At 43.7% G+C, this 24,091-nt stretch overlaps 1 protein-coding gene and 1 pseudogene across 2 annotated transcripts in view; one reads left to right on the top strand and one right to left on the bottom strand.

Moving 5' to 3' along the window:
- The window catches only part of LOC309400288 (KAT8 regulatory NSL complex subunit 1-like), a 529,998-nt gene extending 521,995 nt beyond the window's left edge, over positions 1 to 8,003 (top strand). The window contains exons 17-18 of the mRNA XM_081968699.1: positions 5,101 to 5,338; positions 5,648 to 8,003. Of these exons, the coding sequence (XP_081824825.1) occupies positions 5,101 to 5,338; positions 5,648 to 5,875 (466 nt within the window). The 3' untranslated portion in view covers positions 5,876 to 8,003. The remainder of the gene's footprint in view (positions 1 to 5,100; positions 5,339 to 5,647) is intronic.
- Positions 8,004 to 8,506: 503 nt separating this feature from the next.
- LOC309400286 (transmembrane protein 120B-like) lies at positions 8,507 to 14,131 on the bottom strand (annotated as a pseudogene). The gene is made up of 2 exons: positions 13,895 to 14,131; positions 8,507 to 9,133 (listed from the first exon to the last, which is right to left on the bottom strand). The product of its transcript is annotated as a transmembrane protein 120B-like (transcript).
- Between the last annotated feature and the right edge of the window lie 9,960 nt (positions 14,132 to 24,091).

The raw sequence follows: 24,091 nt of genomic DNA, 5'->3' as shown, positions 1-24,091 counted from the left end.
GGCTGAAAAGATGGGATTCAGCAGTTGACTGGAAAGACAAGTGGTGCTTCAGAAATTGTAATGAGTGGGGACGATGCACAGTTGGCAAAATACCGTTGGAGGGGAAGGGGAAGATAGAGCCTGTGAATGCACTAGCTGAGAGTGAGCAAATGGGGCCGGGCATCCCAAAGGACTACCAGGACCTAGCTGAAGCATTTAGCGAGCAGGAATTGGACGTACTCCCTGTTCATGGCCCTACTGACTGTGCCATTGAAATACTGCCTGAGGCGAAATTACCCAAACCAAAGATGTACTCAGTGACCCCAAGGGAGATGGAGGAACTCAGAAGCTTTGTGGACAAAAATCTAGCTAGGGGCTTCATCCAACTGGCAAAATCTAGGATGTCAGCTCCGGTGCTCTTCAAAGAAAAGAAAGATGGTTCTTTGAGATTATGCGTGGATTTTCAGGGGATTAATGCGGTCTTTGTGGGAAAACATGTTCCCCCTCCCCCTTATAAAGGACATGCTGGGATACCTGGCCAAGGGAAAGGTGTTCACTAAACTGGACTTGAGAGGAGTGTATTACCGAGTGAAAATTAAGGAGGGCAATGAGTGGAAAGCAGCTTTCAATTGCCCCTTAGGGTGTTTCAAATTCTGGGTGATGTCTTTTGGACTGCAGAGAACACCCATTATGTTCATGCAACTAATAAACAAAGTGTTGCATGAGCACCTGTATAAGGGGGTGTTGGTGTACCTGAATGAGATCCGCAGTTGTTTGGAAATGATGGAGGACCACATAAAGGTAGTACAGGAAGTGCTAAAGAAACTAGTGAAAGTTAAGCTCTATTCCAAACTACCAAAATCAGACTTCCACAAAACCAGTCTGGATTACTTGGGGTACCACATGTCCCATGAGGAGATGGACCCTGGAAAGGTGAAAGCAATATTAAACTGGGAAGCTCCCCGGACCAGAAGGCAACTAAAGAATTTCTTGGGCTTTCCTAAATTTACCGCCAATTTATCCCCTCATTTGCACAGATAGCCCTGCCTATCACCAAATTACTAAAGACAGGCAGAGGGGAGGGGGTGTGAAGCCCAAACCGAGCCAGCCACTTTACTGGACTATGGAATGCCAAATAGCTTTTGAAAAGCTCAAATGGCTTTTTGCTGGGGAGCCAACTCTTAAACACCCGAACCCAGAGGAACCATTCTTAATACAAGCTGATGCTAGTGATGTGCTGGCCAGGCCGTCCTGCTCCAAAGAAATGTGAAGGGGACGCTGCAACCCTGCTCCTACACTTCCCGGAAACTGACCGACACTGAAAGACGCTGGGCAGTGTGGGAAAAGGATGCTTATGCTGTTCGATGGGTGCTGCTGACTTGTAGGCAGTTCCTAGAGGGCCGTAAGACCCCTCTCAAAGTGTGGACTGACCACAAGAACTTAGAAGCCCTAAAAACCCCAAGGAAACTATCTTCTAAACAAGTACGATGGGCTCAGTACTTTAATTGGTTCAATTTCACCCTTCGGTACTTGCCAGGGGGATGCCCCAATACAAAAGCACCCGGGAGGAAATAGTTAACTCCATTATCCCCTCCCAGCAACTGGCAGTTCAGGTGTCCACAAAGCGACAGCTGCTAGCCACTTCTCAGCCGGCTGATAGTGCTCTGACCCAGCAGTTAAAGGACGGCCTGAAAGAAGATGCATGGTTCAAGGACCACAAAGATGAGCTGACGATGAGGGAGAACCTGGCGTGGAAGGGAGACAAACTGTATGTTCCACCCAGCCAGAGGACCCAGATCCTACAAAGAAGCCATGACGTAAAGCCAGCAGGCCACTTTGGGTTCGTAAAGACCCTTCACTTGGCTAAGAGGCAGTTCTGGTGGCCCAAGATGAAGAAAGACATAGAAAACTACCGTATTGCCAAAGCCCCGCCAGCCCCCACCCTTTGGCTGTTTTTGGCTTCCACGTGCCTCGTTTTCAGCCTCCACGGAGGCCAAAAATAGGGTGTGTGGAGGCCAAAAACAGGAGTGTGTCTTATGGTCAGGTGCGCCTTATGGAGCAAAAAATACAGTATGTAACTAGCTGCCCGGTGTGTGTATCCATGAAATTATTGCCAGGAAAGACTCCTGAGCTTCTACAGTCAGTGGCCAACCCCAGCAGACCATGGGAAGAAATCACCATGGACTTTATAGTGGAATTGCCTGAGAGTAATGGGAGTACTGTGATTTGGACAGTGGTTAACCTGTTTTCAAAGCAAGTGTGCTTCACCGCATGTCTGAATGTTCCCTCAACCCAGAGTCTGGCCAAGATGTTCATGTAGCAAGTTTATTGGATGCATGGAGTCCCAAGGTGCATCATTTGAGACCGGGGTGTGGGCAGGGTGCAGTTTGCAGCAAAGTTTTGGCAGGAGTTTAAAAAGTGAATAGGCTCAACCCAGGGGCTTAGTTCGTGGTTCCATCCAAGTACTAATGGGGTGGCGTAATGGGCTAATGCAATAGTGGAGCAATACCTACGTTGTTATGTAAACTATCAGCAAACCAACTGGGTGGAACTCCTGCCTTTGGCAGAAGTGACATACAATAACTTGGTGCATAGTAGCACTAGGTTCACCCCCTTTAAAGTAACCACAGGAGTTGAGTTTGTACCAATGCCAGAATTTCCAAGGGAACCTCTTCCCTCAGTAATGTTAGCTGAATGGATGGACACCTTAAAAGCTGCCTGGGGAAATGTGCAAAAGGCACTGACTAAACCCAGAAAGTCACCAAAGAAACAGGCAGATTCGAAAAGGGCCCTCCAGAAGGAGTTCAGGATTGGGGAGAAAGTATACCTGTCTACTAAATAACTGAAACTTAAAACTGAACCCACCTTGTAAAAAACTGGGTCCCAAGTACATAGAACCGTCCCCAATTGTTCAAATTATAAACCTAGTTACAGTAGAATTACGGTTACTGAAGGTGCTCAGGTGAGTTCACCCAGTGTTCCACTGTGGTTTGTTGGAACTCTTCCGAGGCTTTAAGTTAAGGCAAGTTGAAGAGAAGTCTCCACCTCCCATTGTACTGGGGGGTGAGGAACACTATAAGATCAAGAAGATATTGGACTTAAGGTATTTTAAGGGAAGATTACAATACTTAGTGCAGTGGAAAGGATATCCCTCAACCGACGCTGAGTGGGTAGGGGCCCACAATGTTAGCACAGAGAAGTTAGTAAGAAGGTTTCATGCACAATACCCTCAACGGCCAAGGAGATTGTTGAAGGCAAAGACTACCTAGGTAACGGTGTTAATCTATACTTAATATCTTCCAGGTGTCCCTTTCCTTCAGAGGGTTGGCATGTCAAGATTGAACCACTTTGCTTCTTTCAAACTCTATTGATATTCAACTTGCCAATAAAGTGGGGGGAGGGAAGGGTGTAATGCAGAAGTGGTATTCAGGTTCTGACCAGTTCTGGAGAACCGGTAGCGGAAATTTTGAGTAGTTCGTAGAACCGGTAAATACCACCTCTGACTGGCCCCGCCCCCATCTATTCTCTGCCTCCCAAGTCCCAGCTGATTGGGAGGGAATGGGGATTTTGCAGTAACCTTCCCCTGGAGTGGGGAGGGAATGGAGATTTTATAGTATCCTTTCCCTGCAACACCCACCAAAGCACGCCCACCAAGCCATTCCCACCAAGCCATGCCCATGGAACTAGTAGTAAATTTTTTTGAATCCCACCACTGGTGTAATGGAATGCTGAGAAGCTGTGCACAGATCGTGAGAGGCTGGAAACCATCAAGGTCACCACTGCAGGTGCTTGAGAAAGAGATGGACTTTTCCCATAACAAAAGGATGTCTCATAATTGGACAATGTGATCACCCAGGGGTGGGGAGAAAGGGAAACTATTGTTTAATTAAGCAAGCATTTGTGTGGGAAAACCAGAGCTGGTTCTGTTTCTTCAGTGCCAAAATGGTGTATCCAATAAAGTTTCACTTTTAAGAATTCAAAGCTCCTGAGTGTGTTTTCTTGTTTTGGGTTCGCTAGTCGGACAGTTGACAATTGTAGGGTATGCATTTTTATGGAACCACATTATTGTAAGTTTTTAATTGTCATTTTCCCCCTTGAAGATTTCAATTTGTTTTTCAGTTGAATTGTACCACTCACATGGTATATTAAAAGTGGAAAGAATTCTGAAGTGATTTATCTTGTCTGGATTTTTACATCTCAAAAACCTGGCATTTTAACAGGGGTGTATAGACTTTCTCTAGCCACTGTAGCCAATATAAGAGGAAATGATAAGGACCATATATATAGTTATTTCTACGTTTTAATCTGTTGTATTTTAATACGGACTGTACACCGCCCCGAGTCCCTTTCGGGAGAGGGGGCGGTATATAAACGCTAATAATAAATAAATAAATAAATAAATACCATGCCATGATTCTTGGAAATAGGGGACTTTTCACTAGCAAGTAAGAGAAGCTATAACTGTATGCTTTTCTGGAGCCACTCTCTACATTTACACTTCACATATGTCTTGTGTAAATTAAGATGGGAAAAATGTACTAGGACAGTGATGGCGAACCTATGGCATGTGTGCCACAGGTGGCACGCAAAGCCCTCTCTGTGGGCATGTGAGTCATCGCCCAGCTCAGCTCCACCACGCATGCGCCTCCTGCTGGCCACCTGATTTTTGGGTCTCTGCCTCGCATGCAGGATATACGTGGGCATGTGCGGGGGGCGTGTGTGCAGGGGACAGGGGAGGCGTAAGCACATGCATGGGGGCGGAGGGAGCACGGGTGTGTGTGCCCCCCCATTTTTAGTTTCAGGAGGCTTCAGGGAGGTCTAGTCCCAAAACAGGCCACAGGGGGGTGCAGCGGCCCCCTCCCTCTGTGACCCGTTTTTTGTTTCAGAAGGCTTTAGGGAGGTCTGCTAGGCCCAAAACAGCGCGAGGGGTTGCATGCATGCATGGGCGGGTTACGTGCATGCACGGGGGAGCATTGCATTGTGGGTGCTCTGTCATGTACACACACAATTTCGGCACGCGAGGACAAAAAGTTTAGCCATCACTGTACTAGGACATTGGAGAGGAGATTGTACCCTTTAATAATTGTCATCCTTATATATTGGTGTTTGTTTTAATTTCAGGTCTACAGATGGACAGACAACCGCTCAGTTGGGGATCCCATCTACCCCACAGCCAGCCTCACCTGATATTGGAAACTGCTATCTTCATTCTGATTTCTCCCATATATACTTTCCATTCAGCCCCATCAGTCCTGACCTGTTCTCTGGTCCTCATACCCTTTTGTCCCGAGACTCCATGCGACATCTGTCCATGGAGGACACGTGTTGTTCCACACCAGACTCTGGCCTTGATGAGCAGGTGAGTGAATTAATCCCTTCTGGCACTTAATGAAATAACCCATGTGTTTGTTAGCCTTGTAGGTGGATTGCCCCTGTTAATTGTTTCTATTTGCCTATTTTTTTTATTGAAAGTTGACTTGTGCTTGGTTATTTCTGTGCTTTCCCACCCTCCTCAGATTTGGGGTGTGTTTGTGTGTACAAGAACCAACATGGGCTGCATACAGGCTGAAGATTGCCCTTAGATGCAGTCGTATTCTGAAAGGATATTTCAGGTTTCCAGATTGTGGAAGCAATGTAGCCTACCAACTATTCTGCCTTTTCTTCCCAGACTGTACAGCCCTGGGAACGACGCAGTTTCCCACTGTCCTGCAATCCCAAGACAGAGCAGGAGGACCCCTCAGAAGCACAGGACCGGTCATCACGTTGCACACGACGCACATCTGGCAGCAAGCCCTCCCAAGAAGCAGGCATTTCCCCCACCTCACCTTCCCTTGTTTGCCTCAAGAGTCAGAATTCAGGGGCCATAGCCATGGTTCAGCGGCCAGCCCACAGATAAGAGACAGACAGGAAAACTGAGCAAAAAGGTGGGGAAACCAATCCACCAAATTAACTCTTGGCATTAAAGTTTCTGAAATCTGTGTTTGATATTCAAACATCCTGCTGGGAATTTTCACAGTTTTTAGTGAATTTAAGGAGTTTAGAAACTCTTTTCTTTCTTTCTAACCTTCTCCCCCTTCCCCTTTCTTTCCATGTTTCTTTGTCTCTCAGACACACCTTATCCAGTGCTGTGTGGTCTAATGAGGAGAGTAAAGCTGCCTCTTCTTCCCCCATTCATAGGTGTACACTTCTCAGAAAGGAGAGTGAAGCTGGCTGGTTGACCCTGGTATTGGTTCTCTGGTGAAAGGGTATTTTCATTTGTTTTTTTTTTCTTTTGCTGTTTAGTGTCTGTTTCCCTCACCTGCCACCATCCTCATCCTCATAGTGCTCTTTCTCACCCATAAGAGTTTAGTGAAGTGAAATTATTGTTGAAAAGTGCTGCTTCCTGACTGAGACCTTCTCCTTTTCCCCCAGCCCCCCCCCCCCGAAAGCACTTGCAATGCAGACTCTCAAGATCACTTATCTTAAATTTAGTTTGTCGTGAAAGCGACTGCCTGTGAAGGCTCTTGGATTGGGGCTGAAAGGTGAAAGCAGAAGCAGTATGCTCCAACCCATATTTGGGTAGACCAGGTTGCCCTGATTAAAAAAACAAAAAACCCTCTCAAGATTACTTGGTTCCTTATGGGACAGCTTCCCATTGTCAGTGGCAAGAAGCTCTTCTCTAGTGTCCTAGATCTGTTCTGGGGTTATCTGTTGCTTCTGAGACAGTCTCTTCATGTTACACAGGAAGTTTAGTTGTGCAAGAAAAGGAAATTTTTCATAATCGGCCTGGATATGTTTTGGTTACATTTTATTCATATTGTATTGTGGTTTTTTTTATGGCAGATTAGTGGGGAAAAAGCTGGCAACCATTCCTATTTCAAGAGAAACCATTTTTCCATGCATTTTCTTTGCTGGATATGATCTAAGGTTACTCTCCTCTTTCCCTGCTAATTACTAACACTTCTGTGTTTCCTTTTACTTTTGCATTCTGGCCATTAGTTTGAAAGCTGTAGGCCAGAGTTGTCAAACTCCCGGCCCAGTAGGCCGGATGCGTCACATGCTGGCCACGCCCGGTTTAGCGAAGGGGAAAAAAGTCCTAATACATCACGTGATGCCGTGGTGACAACATGAGTTTGACACCCGTGCTGTAGGTTACACATCTGCAGCTAACAGATTGCACTACAGTAGTGTTGACCCTTAAGTACTGGGAGTGATGTCACAGGATTCAACAATTTGCCACCCCAGATCCACAAGCCATATTGTGAGTGTAGTATAATCACATAGTTCCTTTTCTTCCACCCACTATTAAAAAAAAGTCTACGCATTGGCTGAGATTGCATCTTAAATTTTAACATATGTCTCAGTACCAGAATATTTTTCCAGAGAAAGATGGGATGTTGTTTTTTACCACTCTTCTTACTTAACTCCATTTCAGCTTACAAGTTTTTGGAATTCAATTTTCTAAGTCACAATTTATTTTCTGAAAATGACTTGAAGCTGACTCTTGCCAAGTTGAAGAGATCTGAATTTATTTTAATTTAAAGAGGCCACTGCCCTCACTTCCCATCCCTTGTCACTCCCATATTTTGCACATCCATCCATTGTAATTTTTTTCTGACCTTAGCAGTGTGGCTGTTGGTCCCTTTCCTATTAAGCATTGTGTCTGTCTTCTATATTAAACACATCACAAAAAGGGGGGGACCCTTTTCTCATTTTTAATTGTAACAAAATAGTAGCTAAATGGCTTAATGGTTGTTGTTTTTCCACAATTTTCAATTTTTAAAAAAAGGAAAAACCCAATGCTACTATATCCCTCTGCATTAAGTGCTTTTCTGTTTATATGATTGAAAATTCTGAATAACCATCTTAGCATTATAAAGGAAATCTACAGAAAAGAAAAATGAAACCCACCTTGTAGTTTGTAAATATTTCTTTTCTTGTTTCAAGCTGTGTAATGTCCTTGTTATATAGGAACACTTTTCTTCAGAGAAGCTGATCTTTGTTTAATGTCTTGATTCTGTTGGCCAAAGTACCAATGTGTGTTTATTAAAGAAGATTTTTAAAAATGTAAAAGTTAAGGAAAGTGCTACATTTCTTTGGGCAATACAATGGGGAAAATACCTTGTTGTAAGATATTCAGAGAATTATGGAAAGCTATTACAACAGAGATAATGCAGTGGTTTTCCATTTTTGGATTGTAAAACCTTTGAGTTTTAGTAATTTAGAAACCATTGACTATTTCAAAGAAAGGGTATCTTTTTCAGAGATGTGATTTCATGATTTAGCAGGGATTTGGGGAATGTTTACTTTTTATTTGTTTATTTAATTTTTAAAAACATTCATTGGTGGGAAGACCGCAGCATTGACCAATCAGTCAGTTTTGGAGGACACAACAGAACTTTGAGTGGAATTTCCTCCAGAGCTGTACTTAGCAGCAGGTCGGTCAGGAAGCTGGAGAACTAGTTAGAAGACATGCAGAGAAGGCCACCATGAACCAGAGTTCCATCCCACATTGACTTGTCCTGTCTGCCAGTTCAGTTGTCCTCTTTCACAATTTCTTGGTTTTGTTCTTCTGCAATTTTGTATGGACCACTTTCAGCATGGTGAGGAAGTTTCCAAAGAAAAGAATCAGAAATGTCAGAGCCAGGACTGAAACTTGCCATTCTTTACATTTCTCATGCCTGGACAGTTCAAAAAGGGTGATTGCGTTGTAGAGTTGCCAAAACTGTGCAAAGAACAGAAAAGGGAGGAGAAACGTTAGTCCTTACCACAACCAGGACTGAAACCCCTTCACTGTGAGATCCAAGTGGTTTCTTTTCCCCAGTGCACGAAGTGTATAAAGGCAGCCACTTTGATAATAATATTGAAGGAACTGGACACTGCTCTGAAAAATGGAGAAAGATAAAAAGTGGTTCCGGAACATTTGATACATGAGACCCTCTGGCCACGTTAGCATCATGCCAGATAAGAATGTAGAAATGTAATGATTAGACACCCACTAGCCTTTAGTCCTTGATCCATTGCTGATGAGGATGCTTTCTCTTATCATCAGTGTGCAGTAATACCAAACCAAGAGGAAGTTCAACACTTCATCGGTGACCCGATAATGGAGAACAAACTGACAAGCAACTGCTACGAGCAACAGGATGATGGTTAAATAGAGTTTAAAAAAGGACTTAGAATAGAATAGAATAGAATGGAATGGAATAGAATAGAATAGAATAGAATAGAATAGAATAGAATAGAATAGTTGGAAGAGACCTTGGAGGTCTTCTAGTCCAACCCCCTGCCTAGGCAGGAAACCCTACACCACTTCAGACAAATGGTTATCCAACATCTTCTTAAAGACTTCCACTGTTGGAGCATTCACAACTTCTGGAGGCAAGTTGTTCCACTGATTAATTGTTCTAACTGTCAGGAATTTTCTCCTCAGTTCTAAGTTGCTTCTCTCCTTGATTAGTTTCCACCCAGAAGTCTCCACATCTTTTTTACATCGTGGCGACCAAAACTGAATGCAGTATTCCAAGTGTGGCCTTACCAAGGCATTCTAAAGTGGTATTAACACTTCATGTGATCTTAGAAATAGAAATAGAAATTTAATTTGTTAGCCGCTCCCTCTCCGCAAGGGACTCAGGGCGGCGTACAATAAAATATACATACATACTTATAAACATAAAAATACACACATATACATACATATATATACATGCATGGAGGAGGTAATAATTAAAAATACATTACATTAATAATAATAAAAATTAGTCATTAAAAATACCCCGAAATAATAATACAATTTAAAAAGGACTGTCAGGAGGAAAAGGATAAACTACGGTTGATTCTATCCCTCTCTTTATGCAGCCTAGAACTGTGTTGGCTTTTTTGGCAGCCGCTGCACACTGCTGGCTCATATTTAAATGGTTGTCCACTAGGACTCCAAGATCCCTCTCACAGTTACTACTATTGAGCAAGGTACCACATATACTGTACCTGTGCATTTTGTTTTTCTTGCCTAAATGTAGAACCTTACTGTCAACTTGTAAAGCGTTTCCATGACTACTATCAAGTCGACATTAAAAAAAGGGAGTAGAATTCCATGCATACCTTTGGCCAGAGTCAGGTCTCATATTCCTACAGCTGATATGTGAAATGTGCATGCTCATAGCCTGCTGTAGCATCTTGTTGGTGAATATGATTTATGACACAGACAGAAGGGAGGGGATACCGGGGGGGGGGGGTAAAGTTCAAACGCAATTACTGTACCTGTGCATTTTGGTTTTTTTGCCTAAATGTAGAACCTTACTTTTTTCACCATTGAATTTCATTTTGTTAGACAGCGCCCAATGTTCAAGTTTGTCAAGATCCTTCTGTATCTTTAGCCTATCTTCTGCAGTGTTGGCTATTCCTGCCAGCTTGGTGTCATCTGCAAATTTGATGAGTTCCCCATTTATTCCCTCATCCAAATCATTGATGAAGATGTTGAAGAGTACTGGGCCTAAAACAGAGCCTTGGGGTACTCCACTGCATACCTCCCTCCATGTAGATGCAGTTCCATTGAGGACTACACGTTGAGTGCCGTTGGTCAGCCAGTTACGAATCCATCTGGTGGTGATGCTGTCCAACCCACATTCTTCTACTTTATGTAGTAGGAGGTTATGGTCAGTGGTGGGTTTCAAAAATTTTTAGAACCTATTCTGTAGGTGTGGCCTTTTTTGTGGGATTGGCTCAGTGGTCATGTGACTGGCTGGGAGTGGCTTGGCGATCATGTGACCAGGTGGGAGTGGCCAACTTGTAAAATGTGGTGAAACTCAATTAACAACGCTCTTGCTTAGCAACCAAAATTTTGGCTCAGAAACTCTGGCATTTGAAGCATGCAAGTCTTAAAGCTGTCAAGTTACAAGACCCTTGCACCCCTAACCCTCACAACCCCCCCCAAAAAAGCTAAAACTTTATTTTTTTGAGCATTTTGCACCCGGGGAAAGTCGGAACGGCACAACACCAGCCACACACCTCCTCCACTGACTTTGAAGTCTTTCTCTCACGCTGTCAAAACCCCTTGGCGCTCTTCACCTGTAGTCGCACCTTCAACCTCCCATCCGTTTGTTTGTTTGTTTGTTTGTTTGTTTTATTGGATTTATATGCTGCCCTTCTCCCAAAGGACTCAGGGCAGCGTACAACATTAAAAAACACATATCACGAAACTTAAAAAGAAATTAGATACATATCCAAAAAACAAGCCCAATTAATAGGACAATAACATTTAAAAAATGAGATAAAATTAACAGGCCAGGCCGGCTTGCTGGAAAAGCCAACTTTTTAGGGTGCGTCGGAACGACCGGAGGTCAAGGATTATGCAAAGCTCAGGGGGCAGCTCATTGTAGAGGGAAGGCGCTCCCACAGAGAAGGCTCTCCCCCTGGAGGTCACCAGCCGACACTGTCTGGCCAACGGCACCCTGAGGAGGCCAACTCTGTGGGATCACACTGGACGGTGGGAGACTACTGGTGGCAGTAGGTGGTCTCGCGGGTACCCTGGGCTTAAGCCATGGAGCGCTTTAAAGGTCATAATTAATACCTTGAATCGCACCCGGAAAACAACCGGCAACCAGTGCAGGCCAACTAAAAGGGGTGTAACATGGGAGCACCTAGGTACCCCCATGATAACCCGCGTGGCCACATTCTGGACCAGCTGAAGCCTCCGGGTGCTCTTCAAGGGCAGCCCCATGTAGAGAGCGTTACAGTAGTCCAGGTGAGAAAGGACAAGGGCATGAGTGACTGTGCACAGAGCATCCCGATCCAGGAAGGGGTGCAACTGACGTACCAGGCGAACCTGGTAAAAGGCCCCCCTGGTCATGGCCGTCAGGTGTTCTTCTAAACTAAGGCACGTATCCAGGAGGACTCACAGATTGCGGGCCTTCTTTGAGGGGGCTAAAATTCTCCCCCTATCGTCAAAGATGGAACAAGATGCACAAATCGGGATGACGGAAACCACAACCACTCAGTCTTGGAGGGATTGAGATTGAGCCTGTTCCTCCCCATCCAGATCCGCACAGCCTCCAGGCATCGGGACATCATGTCAAGGGCATCGTTTGGGTGGTTTGGGGTAGAGATGAAAAGTTGGGTATCATCAGCATATTGATGATACCCTAGCCCAAAACCACGGATGATCTCGCCCAGCGGCTTCATATATATGTTGAACAGGAGGGGTGAGAGAACCGAACCCTGGGGCACCCCACAAGTGACGCGCCTGGGGGTCGATCCCTGCCCTCCAGTCAACACGAACTGCGACCGATCCGACAGGTAGGAGGAGAACCACCATAAAACGGTGCCCCCACTCCCAACCCCCCGAGTCGTCACAGTAGGATACCATGGTCGATGGTATCGAAAGCCGCCGAGAGGTCTAATAGGACCAGGACAGAGGAGCAGCCCCTGTCCCGGGCCCGCCAGAGATCATTGACCAACGCAACCAATGCTGTCTCCGTGCTGTACCCGGGCCTGAAACCCAACTGAAACGGATCCAGGTAGACAGCTTCATCCAGGTACTGGGGAAGCTGACGTGCTACCACACTCTTGGCAACCTTTGCTACAAAGCGAAGGTTGGAGACCAGACGATAGTTGGCTAAAGAAGCTGGGTCCAGGGAAGGCTTCTTAAGGAGGAGCCTCACCACCGCCTCCTTCAAGGCGGTGGGAAAGAACCCCTCTCTCAATGAAGCATTGGTAATCGCCTGGAGCCAGCCTCGTGTCACCTCCTGGGAAGCCGAAACTAACCAAGAGGGACACGGGTCCAGGACACAAGTGGCAGCACTGAGTCTCCCCATAATCCTGTCCATGCCTTCGGGGGTCACAGGGTCAAACTCATCCCAGATTGTCTCCACAAGATTCATCCCCATTGGCTCGCCCGAATCTACCCAGTCAGAGTCCAAGCCTGTCCGGATCTGAGCAATTTTATCCTGCAGATACTGAACCAATTCTTCAGCCCTACCCTGCAAGGGGTCTTCCCCAGTTCCTTGGTTAAGTAAGGAGCGGGTCACCCTAAACAGGGCGGCTGGGCAGTTATTTGCGGATACGATAAGAGCAGAAAAATGTTGCCGTTTTGCCGCTTCTATCGCCACTATGTAGGATTTAATATGAATTCTTACTAGCGTTCGATCAGATTCGGACCGGCTGGCCCTCCAGCCACTCTCTAGGCGTCTTTTCCGGCGTTTCATCTCCCGGAGCTCCTTGGTAAACCAGGGAGCCACCCGGGATCGACACCGGGTTAGAGGCCGCAAAGGCACAACGCGATCCAAGGCCCCAGCGGCCGCCCTATCCCAGGCTTCCACTAGGGCTTGGGTCGAGTTGTGAGCAAGGGATTCAGGAAAAGTCCCAAGCTCCATCAGGAACCTTTCGGGGTCCATCAGGCGCCCGGGGTGGAACCATCTAGTCGGTTCCACCTCCCTGCGGCGAGGGGTAGCAGTATGGAAGTCAAGGGTGGTTTGGAGCTGGCACCTCCTTCGCTCATTCGGGCAGGCGGAGAAAGAAAGGAGGCATGTGATAAAGCACCCCCACCACCAAGGGCGAAGGGAAGCACCTCGGCTATCGCATGCCTCCTTTCTTTCTCCGCCCACCCGAACAAGTGAAGGAGGCACTGCCGCCCGCCCGCTGACGTTCAAACCAGGCCGCCCCCTCCTCTCTCCCCACACGGGCTCCCTGAAGGGGGAGGGAAGGTCTCTCCCAGGACCTGCTTCCCTTGCCTCGCGGCGCAGTTCCGGGACAGCAGGATGTTCTTTTTTTTGCCGGTACGGGAGCGTAGCCTCGACCCCTGCCTTCCTGCCACCTCCAGTCCAGCCCCATGCAATCTCCCCACCACCCCACCTACCTGGGGACACTCCCAGCTGCAGTTGGCATTCTCCTAGTGATCCTTCCTGGCTGCACCCCCAGAGCAGTCACATGGCGGTGGCACACAGGCTGCTGACCGACCCAGGGCCCGCCGGGAGAGGAAGAATCGGCAGGACAAAGCCAACTGCTTCTGGCAATGGGGCACAAAGGAGCAGCCGCCCAGCAGCAGGCACCCAGGGTGGCCTCGATGTCTCGCCTCCCTGCCGCCTCCAGCCCTGCGCAACCTCCCCGCCAACCCACTGGCCTTGGAATACTCTGCTGGATGGCCTCTCCTTTGCGTCCTGTTGCTGGCTGCAGCCATGTCCTGGTAGGTGCTGCACCCCCAGATAGGTCACATGGCAGTGGCGGGTGGGCTGCTGACTGTCCTAGGGCCCGCCCGGTTGCTTCTAGAGGGGGCAGACAGATGGGCAGCATTCCCCCCCACCTCCCCGGCCGCCTGCAGCCTTGGCTGGGCAGGCAAAGAAAGTGGGTGGGAAGGGCAAGCATGGTGTGGACGGGCGGGGGGAGCGAGCGGCGACCTGGTGGGTGGGGGGAGTGAGCGGGAGGGCAGGCCAGGGAAGGGAGTGTTCCAGTATGAGGCCTCCGGAAGATCAGGTACGGGAAGTCACGCTAAATTTCACCATCCAGTATGCCCATACTGGTGTGTACCGGCTGAAACCCACCCCTGGTTATGGTCCAAGTAAATTATATCGACGGCATTCCTCTGGTCCACTAATTTTGTCACTTTGTCAAAGAATGCAATAAGATGTTGGCTTTTGGCTATTACTTTATTTACTTCTAGGTGTTCACTAATTCATTGATTGATTATCTTTTCCAGAATCTTCTCTGGTATTGAGGTCAGGCTGATAGGTCTGTAGCTTCCTGGATCAATTTTTTTTCTTTTTTGAAAATGGGAACCACATCAGCTCTTTTCCAGTCCTCTGTCAGTCCCCCGGTGATCCAGGACCTTTGAAAGATATAGTTCAGTGGTTCTGAGATCTTGTCTGCTAGTTCCTTCAGAACCTTGGGGTGTAATCCATCCGGTCTTGGTGATTTGAACACGTCTAGGGTAGAGAGGTGCTTACTTACCATTTTCTTCCCTATTTTAACTTGTGTTCCTAATCTGGTTTTTGTGGTGCTGTTTTTGATAGGTTGGACTGTTTTTTCCCTTTGTGTAAAGACAGATGCAAAAAATGAGTTAAATAGTTCTGCTTTCTCCCTGTTGCTTGTCACCTTCTTGCTACTTTCTCCCAGCAATGGACCAATTGTTTCCTTGACTTTTTTCTTGTTTTTAACATGTTGGAAGAAGCTTTTTTTGCTATTTTTTACTTTTGTCGCAAGCCTTTCTTCATTTTGAGCCTTAGCTTTCCTCACTTCATCTTTACAGGCTTGGGCTATTTGCTGATATTCTGCCTTAGTTATGTGCTCCTCTTTCCACTTTTTATACTTATTCTTTCTGTCTTTCAATTTGTCAGAGAGTTCTTTAGGCAGCCATGCTGGTTTCTTTTGGGAGCTGTTATTTTTCTTCTTCATTGGTATTGTGCTAGACTGGGCTTTTGTAATCTCATTTTTCAAAATTTCCCAAGCTTCTTGAGTTGTTTTCCCCTTGAGGATTCTCATCCATGGAATCCTTCCCAAGCTCTAAGTTTATTGAAATTACCTCTCTTAAAGTCCAAGACTCTAGTTTGACTTTGTTCTACTACTTGTGTTTGCATAATGTTGAATTCCAATATTGCATGATCACTTGCCCCCAGGGTTCCTGTGGCTTCAACACCTTCTATCATTTCCTCTCTGTTAGTGAGAATTAAGTCCAATATGGCTGATCCCCTTGTTCCCTTCTCTACTTTTTGGGAAACAAAGTTGTCTGCTAGGTTTGTTAGGAATCTGTTGGATCTTCCACTTGGTGCAGAGTTTGTTTCCCAGTTTATGTCAGAGTAGTTAAAATCCCCCATTACTGTTGTGATGTGCTTCCTACATACCTTAGTTAGCTGACTAGCAAAAAGTTCATCTACTGCCTCTGCTTGGTTGGTTGGCCTATAGTATAGACCTATGGCAATGTCACCCCCCGCCCTTTAATATTGACCCAACTGCATTCAAGATAATTTTCATCATTGTTGTGCTCTATTTCTGTAGAGATGTAGTTATTTCTTATATATAGTGCAACTCCACCTCCTCTTTTATTTGGTCTATTTCTTTTAAATAATTTCAATTCTTCTAGCTGTATGTTCCATTTTTGGGTTTCATCCCACCAAGTTTCTGTAATGGCAACAAATCATATCTGCCCTCATTTACTTGAATTTCTAATTCACCCTGTTTATTCCTCATACTCTGTGCATTGGTGTATAGACATTTGAGTCCATTTTGATTGACCCTGTGTTTACTGGGGTTGGACTAGAAGACCTCCAAGGTCCCTTCCAACTCTACTATTGTATTGTATTGTATTGTATTACTGTCTACATAACCTGTGTTATGCCTGATTGCCCCTACTTTCTTGCCCCTTGGTTGATTTGTGCACATGGTATGGCACTCACTATTAAATGCTTGGTTTTGCTTGACAGCAGGACTGGTAATCTTACCCGCACAAACATCTATGTTGCATGCACTGATAACCCTATGAATTTTAGATTGCCGGGGACAGAAATGTTCTGTATCAATTAATTCTCTGTCCCCACTGTTCAGTTTAAATGTTTATCCAGAAAATCTGTGAATTTGATACCAAGTAACTCAGTCCCTTTCTTGGGTGAGTGCAAACCATTTCTTTCGTACAGTTTTTCATTGGACCAGCTGCAGACATCATGACTAATAAAACTAAAGCCTTCCTTTTTACACCACTCCTTTAGCCACACGTTAAACTCCGCTACATGCTGGCCCTTCCCTCTTTGTTCCTTATATACTGGTAAAACCTCTGAGAAGATAAGCCTACAACCTATACTACTAAGTTCATACCCCAAGCTCTGGAAATCATTCTACACAGAAAGTACATCTTTTTGGAACAGATCATTTGTGCCAAGATGTATAATTGCATCAACATCACAGTCCTTACTTGCATTCTTGACTATCTTAAGAATACGCCTCTTATCTTTGCTGGCAGTAGCACCTGGCAGACACCTGACATCTTTCAAAACCTCCATATCCTTTCCTAAATTTACATTCCTTATGATTGAATCACTAACCAGAAGGCAACTTCTCTTTTTGTTTTGTTTTGTTTTTTTGAAAAAGTTTTACACAAACAAATTTTCCCCCTTTTTACCCCCCCACCATATAATGTAAATCACATACAAATACTGTACCCCCTCCCCTCCCCCCATCTTAAAAAAATTTCTCATTCAAATATTGTACCAAATACTGTACCCCCCCTCCCCGTCTTAAAATAGATTTCTCATTCAAATATTCTACCCCCTTACCTCCCAACAATCATAATATAAGTTTCTCTTAAAGTAACAATAGTCCAATAACCCCATCATCTAAATTAATTAAACATATATAAATCCTAATATAGGTTTCTCTTAAAGTAACAATATTTCATTAATCCCATCTTCTAGATTAGTTATGCATATATATTTCCCCACTCTCCACCCTAACCCTCCCCCACCTCCCACTCAAACCCACCCCCCTGACTTCCGCTATACACCACTCTAACAATTCCAAGCATCCCATGTATTATTTACTCTGATCATCTATCAGTCTAAACATTCTTAACTAAAGGCTACATAGTACTTCCTAGTCTGATATTTATTCTGTATGTAATCAATCCATTTTACCCATTCCTGTGTGTAATTCTCCTGCTTCTGACCTTTTAAGAAAGCTGAAATTTTTGCCATTTTGGCGAACCCCGCCACTTTCTGAATCCATTGATCAATTGTCGGTAAAAAATCTTTTTTCCAATGTTGCGCAATCAACAACCTAGCTGCTGTAACCATATACAAAACCAATTTTGTTTCCCCTTTAGTAAAGTCCTTAGTTATACCCAGTAAAAACATTTGCGGAGTAAATTGTATTCTTTTCTTAAATACATTTTGCATAACCCACCATATTTTTATCCAAAAAGCTTTAACCTTATTGCAAGTCCACCATACATGAAAAAAGGTAGCATCTAGGCACCCGCATCTCCAACATTTTGGTTGAACATTTGGGTACATGCATGATAATTTTTTAGGATCTAAATACCATCTGTAAAACATTTTATAAAAGTTCTCCCTTAAATTCTGTGACTGTGTAAATTTAACATTCTGAACCCATATTTTTTCCCACGTGTCCAACATAACCGCTTCACCAAAATTCTGAGCCCATTTAATCATACAATCCTTAACCAATTCACTTTCTGAATCTCTTTCTAACAGTACATTATGTATTCTATTAACCTGTTTTGGGCCAGTCTCTTTTACCTGCTTGATCAGTTCCACTTCTTTATCCATAAAACCGACCCTACGATCTTCTTCCCATCTCTTCTGTAACTGTATATAATGTAACCAATTTAAAGTAATTCCTTCTTCCAACAGTTGTTCCAAAGTTTTTAACTTCCATTCGTTCCCATCAGCAATAAGCACATCTTTGTATAAACACCCCCCCCCCCGAGTGACTTAGTATTCGTAATCCACATGGTGTCTGCAAGATCCAACCAAAGCGGTATTTTATAATCCCAATTGGGCCAGTGCTTCTTCCATATTCTCATCAAGGCACTTCGGAGAACATGATTGTTAAACACTTTATCCACCCTATCTTCATAAAAAAGATATGCATGCCATCCCAGAACAAGATCATGGCCTTCTATATTCAACAGTTCCGTTTTTGTTTTCCCAAACCAATCTGCTACATGCGTCAATACCGCAGCTTCATAATACAATCGGAGGTTTGGGAGTCTAAGGCCACCTCTTTCACGAGTATCTTGCATAATCTTCATCTTTACTCTCGGTTTTTTCTCCTTCCAAACAAATTTATTTAATGCTGCTTGCCATATTAACAAAGTTTTATCTGATTTAAGCACCGGTATCATCTGGAATAAAAAGATGAATCTAGGTAGAATGTTCATTTTAATTGCTGAAATCCTTCCAAGCAAAGATAATTGTAACTTTTTCCACACTTGAAGATCTTTCTGTATCTTTTGCCACAACACTTCATAGTTATTTAGAAAAAGTTTTGTATTTGATTCTGCGATTTGTATTCCTAAATATTTGACCTTGGAGACTATTTCAAAGCCTGCTAAACTTGCAAGTCTCTTTCTTTGAGTCTCTGTCATGTTTTTAACCATCATTTTCGTTTTGTTTTGATTTAGTCTAAACCCGGACACCATGCCAAATTCTGCTATGATATTTTTCATCTGGATTATTGAGTTCAAAGGATGTGAGAGGGTAACAACCAGATCGTCGGCAAATGCTCTAGTTCTGTATTCCTTTTGCCTGATAGCTATGCCATCTAAGGATTTTGAGTCCCGAATTGCATTCAACAAGACTTCCAAAGTTAAAATAAATAACAATGGAGATAATGGGCAACCTTGTCTTGTGCCTTTTTGTAACTCGAAAGTTGTTGACAAATTTCCATTAATAATAAGTTGTGCATTTTGTTGCTGATAAATTGCTCCAATCGCCTGCCGAAATCGTGGCCCCATATCCATCTTTTCCATCTTATCCACCTAGAGCACCCTGAGCTTCCCTCTCTTTTTGCATCTGCTTTCTTTGTTCTTCTGTCTCTTTCTCAAACAGCCTCTGCTCTAAGACATCCAAATCTGCTGGTGTTGGTGTAGATGTACGTGGGGGCGTTGCACTTTCCTTAAGTATTCCATAATAAAAGTCTCTTGCTTTGTCTATTGTATTCAAACGGTACCTTACCCCTTGATATCTGAATATAACACCAATTGGGACATCCCACCTATATTGTATCTCTCTCTTCTTCAACTCGGCTACCAAAAATCCAAAATCCCTTCTGAACTTTAACATCGCTGGTGGTAGCTCCTTAAAAACACCAATCATGTTCCCATCTATTTGAAGGGAAGAATAAAAGGACTTCTGCAAGATGTCATTTCTGAAATTTCTCTCAGTAAAGTATATCACAACATCTCTTGGTAGTTGCCTTTGTAATGCTATGCGTGAATTTACTCTGTAAATTTTATCAATCTTAGCCGAAATCTCACGGGAGTCATCCACTTTTAGCAACATAGCCAAGGCATCTGCACAAACTTTTCTTAAGTCCTCTCTAGGATTTTCTCTTAAGCCTCTCAATCTGATAGCATACTCCATAGATCTAAATTGTATCATAATAATCTCATTATCCATCCTTTGCATATTCCCCTCTATTTCCACAAATTTCAGATCCGTTTCTTTCGTTTTGGTTTCCAAATCCACGACTAATTGCTCCACCTTACTGTCCACCTTAAGAACAACCTCTGACAGTGCCGTCGCTATAGCTTGCATGTTTTTATCAACCTGGTCAGACCTTTTTATAGTGTCCTGGACCATTTGTTTAACCTCTTTAATTTCTTTGCCTATAAAGTCCTTCAAGTCCTGGAGGTTTATTGTAGCGGCTGAGGGAACCACCCCTTGTTCCGTTGCCATATTTAACAGAAAAAAGGAGGACACTTCTTCCCAACTTTCTCACAAAATACTCTTCCAAGTAGGTCAGGTTATATAAACTAACTTTAGAGTTAAATAATAGTTATTTCAGCCATTCCACCTTTACTCCTTTTCCCCCCCCCAGCTGTCAGCAAACAGTTAGCTTTCGTTTTCTTTAGGTTTTCAGCAATAAATTAACGCCATTTTGGATCCTTTGTTCTAAGCCGACGCCTTTCAAATTCAGCAGTAGCGTTCTTTAAGAAAATTTTTCAAACTTAAAACTTAAGATACTTGCAAATGTTTTCCTTCTTGGGTTGCTCGGAGTTAAAAGCTGTCCACGACGTCTTGCTCCACTAAATCATTAGCGGAGGATCTCTCCACTAAATCATTAGCGGAGGACTTCTCTTTTTGGATACCTTGATCTTCTTGTGCGACTGATGTGTAATACCTGGTTCACACTTTCGCCTTTCCAAAGTAAGTTCTTCATTTTGGACCAGAATCCCCTGCTTATCTGAGTCATCATTATCACAACTACCTTGACCTGTCACTGTAGTGCAGGCATGTCCAAAGTCCGGCCCGCGGGCCATTTGCGGCCCCGGGGGGCGGTTTAATATGGCCCTCTAACAGCCCTCCCTGCTCTGTGTAAATGCGGCCCTCCCTTCTGATTGAGGGCGGCAAGCAGAAGACTGTCTGCCACAGGAGGGAGGGCGGTGAGAGGGCTGCATCGGAAGCCCGATCCTGACGTCACCGCCCTCTGTCGCTCACAATGCGCCGCCCTCAATCAAAGTTTGGACACCCCTGCTGTAGTGTCCCCATTAAGGTCAGCAAGGGCACTATATCTGTTATACTTGGGGACCAATGCTTTTTCTAGAAGTACAGCATGCCTACTCTTAACTGTTCAATGCTGAAGAGAGTTGTCACTTTGGTGGTGGGTGTTTTTTAAGCTTATGCTACTACAGCAACTGGTAAAGATGTTACAAGATTTTCCAGCCCAAAGTCATCAAATGCAAATAAAAGAAAAAAAAATTACAAGGGCATAGTGTATAGCTTCTCAGTGAAAGGATTCTCCCATTTCATCATTTTGATTTAAAAAAGAATAAACCTACCACCCTAACTTAACTACAGCAGTAACAACAGGCTTTTAATTGACTGAAAAGCGACTGTTGATGTAGAGATTACTCCTGCAAAAACTTCTCTTCCACTTGAGTTCTATCTTGGAGTAAAATGCCTACTTAGTTCTATCTAGAGGCTATCCATTACTTTCTGTCTATCTACTCCCCTCCAGATCCCACAAGTTCTTTTCAAAACTTTCTTCACCTGACTCACATGATTTGATATAAAAAACAGGAAACTGCAGCTCCAGCCAGGGCCAGCAGAGAGGATTATTAAGTGCTGGAACAAGACTAATATGTCCCACTCACCTACACATGGACACATAAATCAATAATGTCATAATTGTACATTTATTAATTACATTCAAACCTACTTGCAAATATGTTAAAAAGAGGACAGTTACTTCTGTAAAAGATAATAAAAACAATAATACACATTAGTATACAAACAATAATGAAACAATATACATAATCAATGAATTTAATACTAGATTAATTACAAGCTCATAACAGTTATCATAGTTGAGATGTAATGGCATTTATATTCTGCTAAACAAAGGTACTTTCCTAGCCTTTTTCCTGGCAAAACTGTGAATAATATCACCAAAATCAATCGTTTTTGCAAGATCAGACTCAATACTGAGTCTTGCCAAATGTACCAGTTGCCCCTGTGACATCATCAAACTTAGATCATTTTTTATCACCTTTAGTTTGCTGAATGAGCGCTCTGCAGAGGCGGCAGTGGCAGGAATTGTTAACAAACTATGGAGGCAGATACATATATTTGGAAAGAGTCCTTCCAGCTTGTAGCTTTTCAAGCAATTAAGTAACTCCAATGGACTCAGTTGGCCGTCTCCAAAATTTCCTTGATGAACAGATGACAAATGACTTATCTCACAGATATCTGTGGGATATTGATCTGCCAGTAATTCTGATTTTTCTTTCAGTTCATCTTGAGGAATTGATAGGTACTTCCAGAGGAAGCTGAACTTCTCAGAAATGTTCACTGCAGCATTGAAACGAACAGTCAGTCCACCAATAACATTATCCAATATTACATAGAAGACAGACTTTCTGAAACCTGCTTCCTCAGGGGATTCATCCATTTCATCTTGTTTGGAAAAATCTGCTTCTTCTATAGCACCTTCATCATGGAACCTCTTTCTTTTGCGTTTTGCTTCACCACGAGTTCCAGAGAGTTTCACTTCTATGCACAAATTAGAAGCAACATGGTTTGCTTCGCTCTACATACTTTGTCAGCTGTTCCGAAGATTTGTTAGTTCTGAAATCAAGCTTTTTAAGTTGGATACTTCAACATCCAGCGTTGCATTTCTAGACTGTATAACCTTGTTACAGATATCAACCGGAACTAATACTCTGTACCATACAACAGACATTATCACACAAATGAAGGATGTGACATAAGACAAAACTCCATTAAGCTCTGTTGTTTTCGCAGTTAGGTTCAACTCCAAGAGGTTTTCTACTGCTAATTTGATGCCTGGCAGGTGGGCTACAAAGGGCTTTATACTTTCAACAAGGTCTGACCATCGTGTGTTAGACATGCCGTGAAGAGAACGGCTGATACACTTCTGCAAGATTTCCCATCGCTGTGGACTAGAACTAAACAAGTTATAAACAGTTTGTACAATTCCAAAGTATGTTATGGCTTCAGGAATGCATTCTGAGGTATCATTTCCACACAAATTAAGTGTGTGACATCCACATGGTGAAAATAAAGCTGCTTCACATTGCTCAAGTATTCTTGCTTGTGCACCTTTATATTTTCCTGCCATGTTGGCTGCATTGTCATAGCCCTGTGCACGATAATCCGACAGTGGTATATTGTGTTCTTTCAATGTTTCTACTATCATCTGTGCTATGTCACATCCTGTTTTATGGCTTGTGTCAACAAACTAAAAATCTTTCTACAATTTCATACTGGTTTTCATATGGTATTACATAACGCAAAAGAAATGTTTGTTCAACATGGGATGAATCTGCCATGGAATCAACAATAACAGCAAAGTATTTTGAGCCCAATTCAGCCAGAAACGTTACTTTTGACAAAGAGCTCAGTTTCGAATAACATACGCATATCAGTGATGTCCTGAGTCGGGAAAGCTAGAAAACCACTCCATTCGCTGATCTGAGCTTTCCCTGAGGAGTTACACCAAAGCTTATCTTAGAATTGGCAAAAGAGCCCAATTCAGCCAGAAACGTTACTTTTGACAAAGAGCTGAGTTTCGAAAAACATACAGATATCAGTGGTGTCCTGAGTCAGGAAAACTAAACAAATACTCCATTCGCTGATCTGAGCTTTCCCTGAGGAGTTTGACCAAAGCCTATCTCAGAATTGGCAAAAGAACTCAATTCAGCCAGAAAACGTTAGTTTGGATCCAGAGCTTGGATTCCAACTAAAAACACATATTGGTGTGTTCCTGAGTCGGGAAAGCTAGAAAACCACTCCATTCGCTGATCTGAGTTTTCCTTGAGGAGTTACACCAAAGCTTATCTCAGAATTGGCAAAAGAACTCTATTAAGCCAGAAAACGTTACTTTTGACAAAGAGCTCAGTTTCGAATAACATACACATATAAGAGAATTACTGAATAAAGTTTATTCC

This window comes from Natrix helvetica, assembly GCF_964273705.1.
Source record: "Natrix helvetica genome assembly, chromosome: W".
NCBI classification, from domain to species: Eukaryota; Metazoa; Chordata; class Lepidosauria; order Squamata; family Natricidae; genus Natrix; species Natrix helvetica.
The sequence above is the reverse complement of the archived record's forward strand: the minus strand, read 5'-3'. Positions and strand labels throughout refer to the sequence as shown.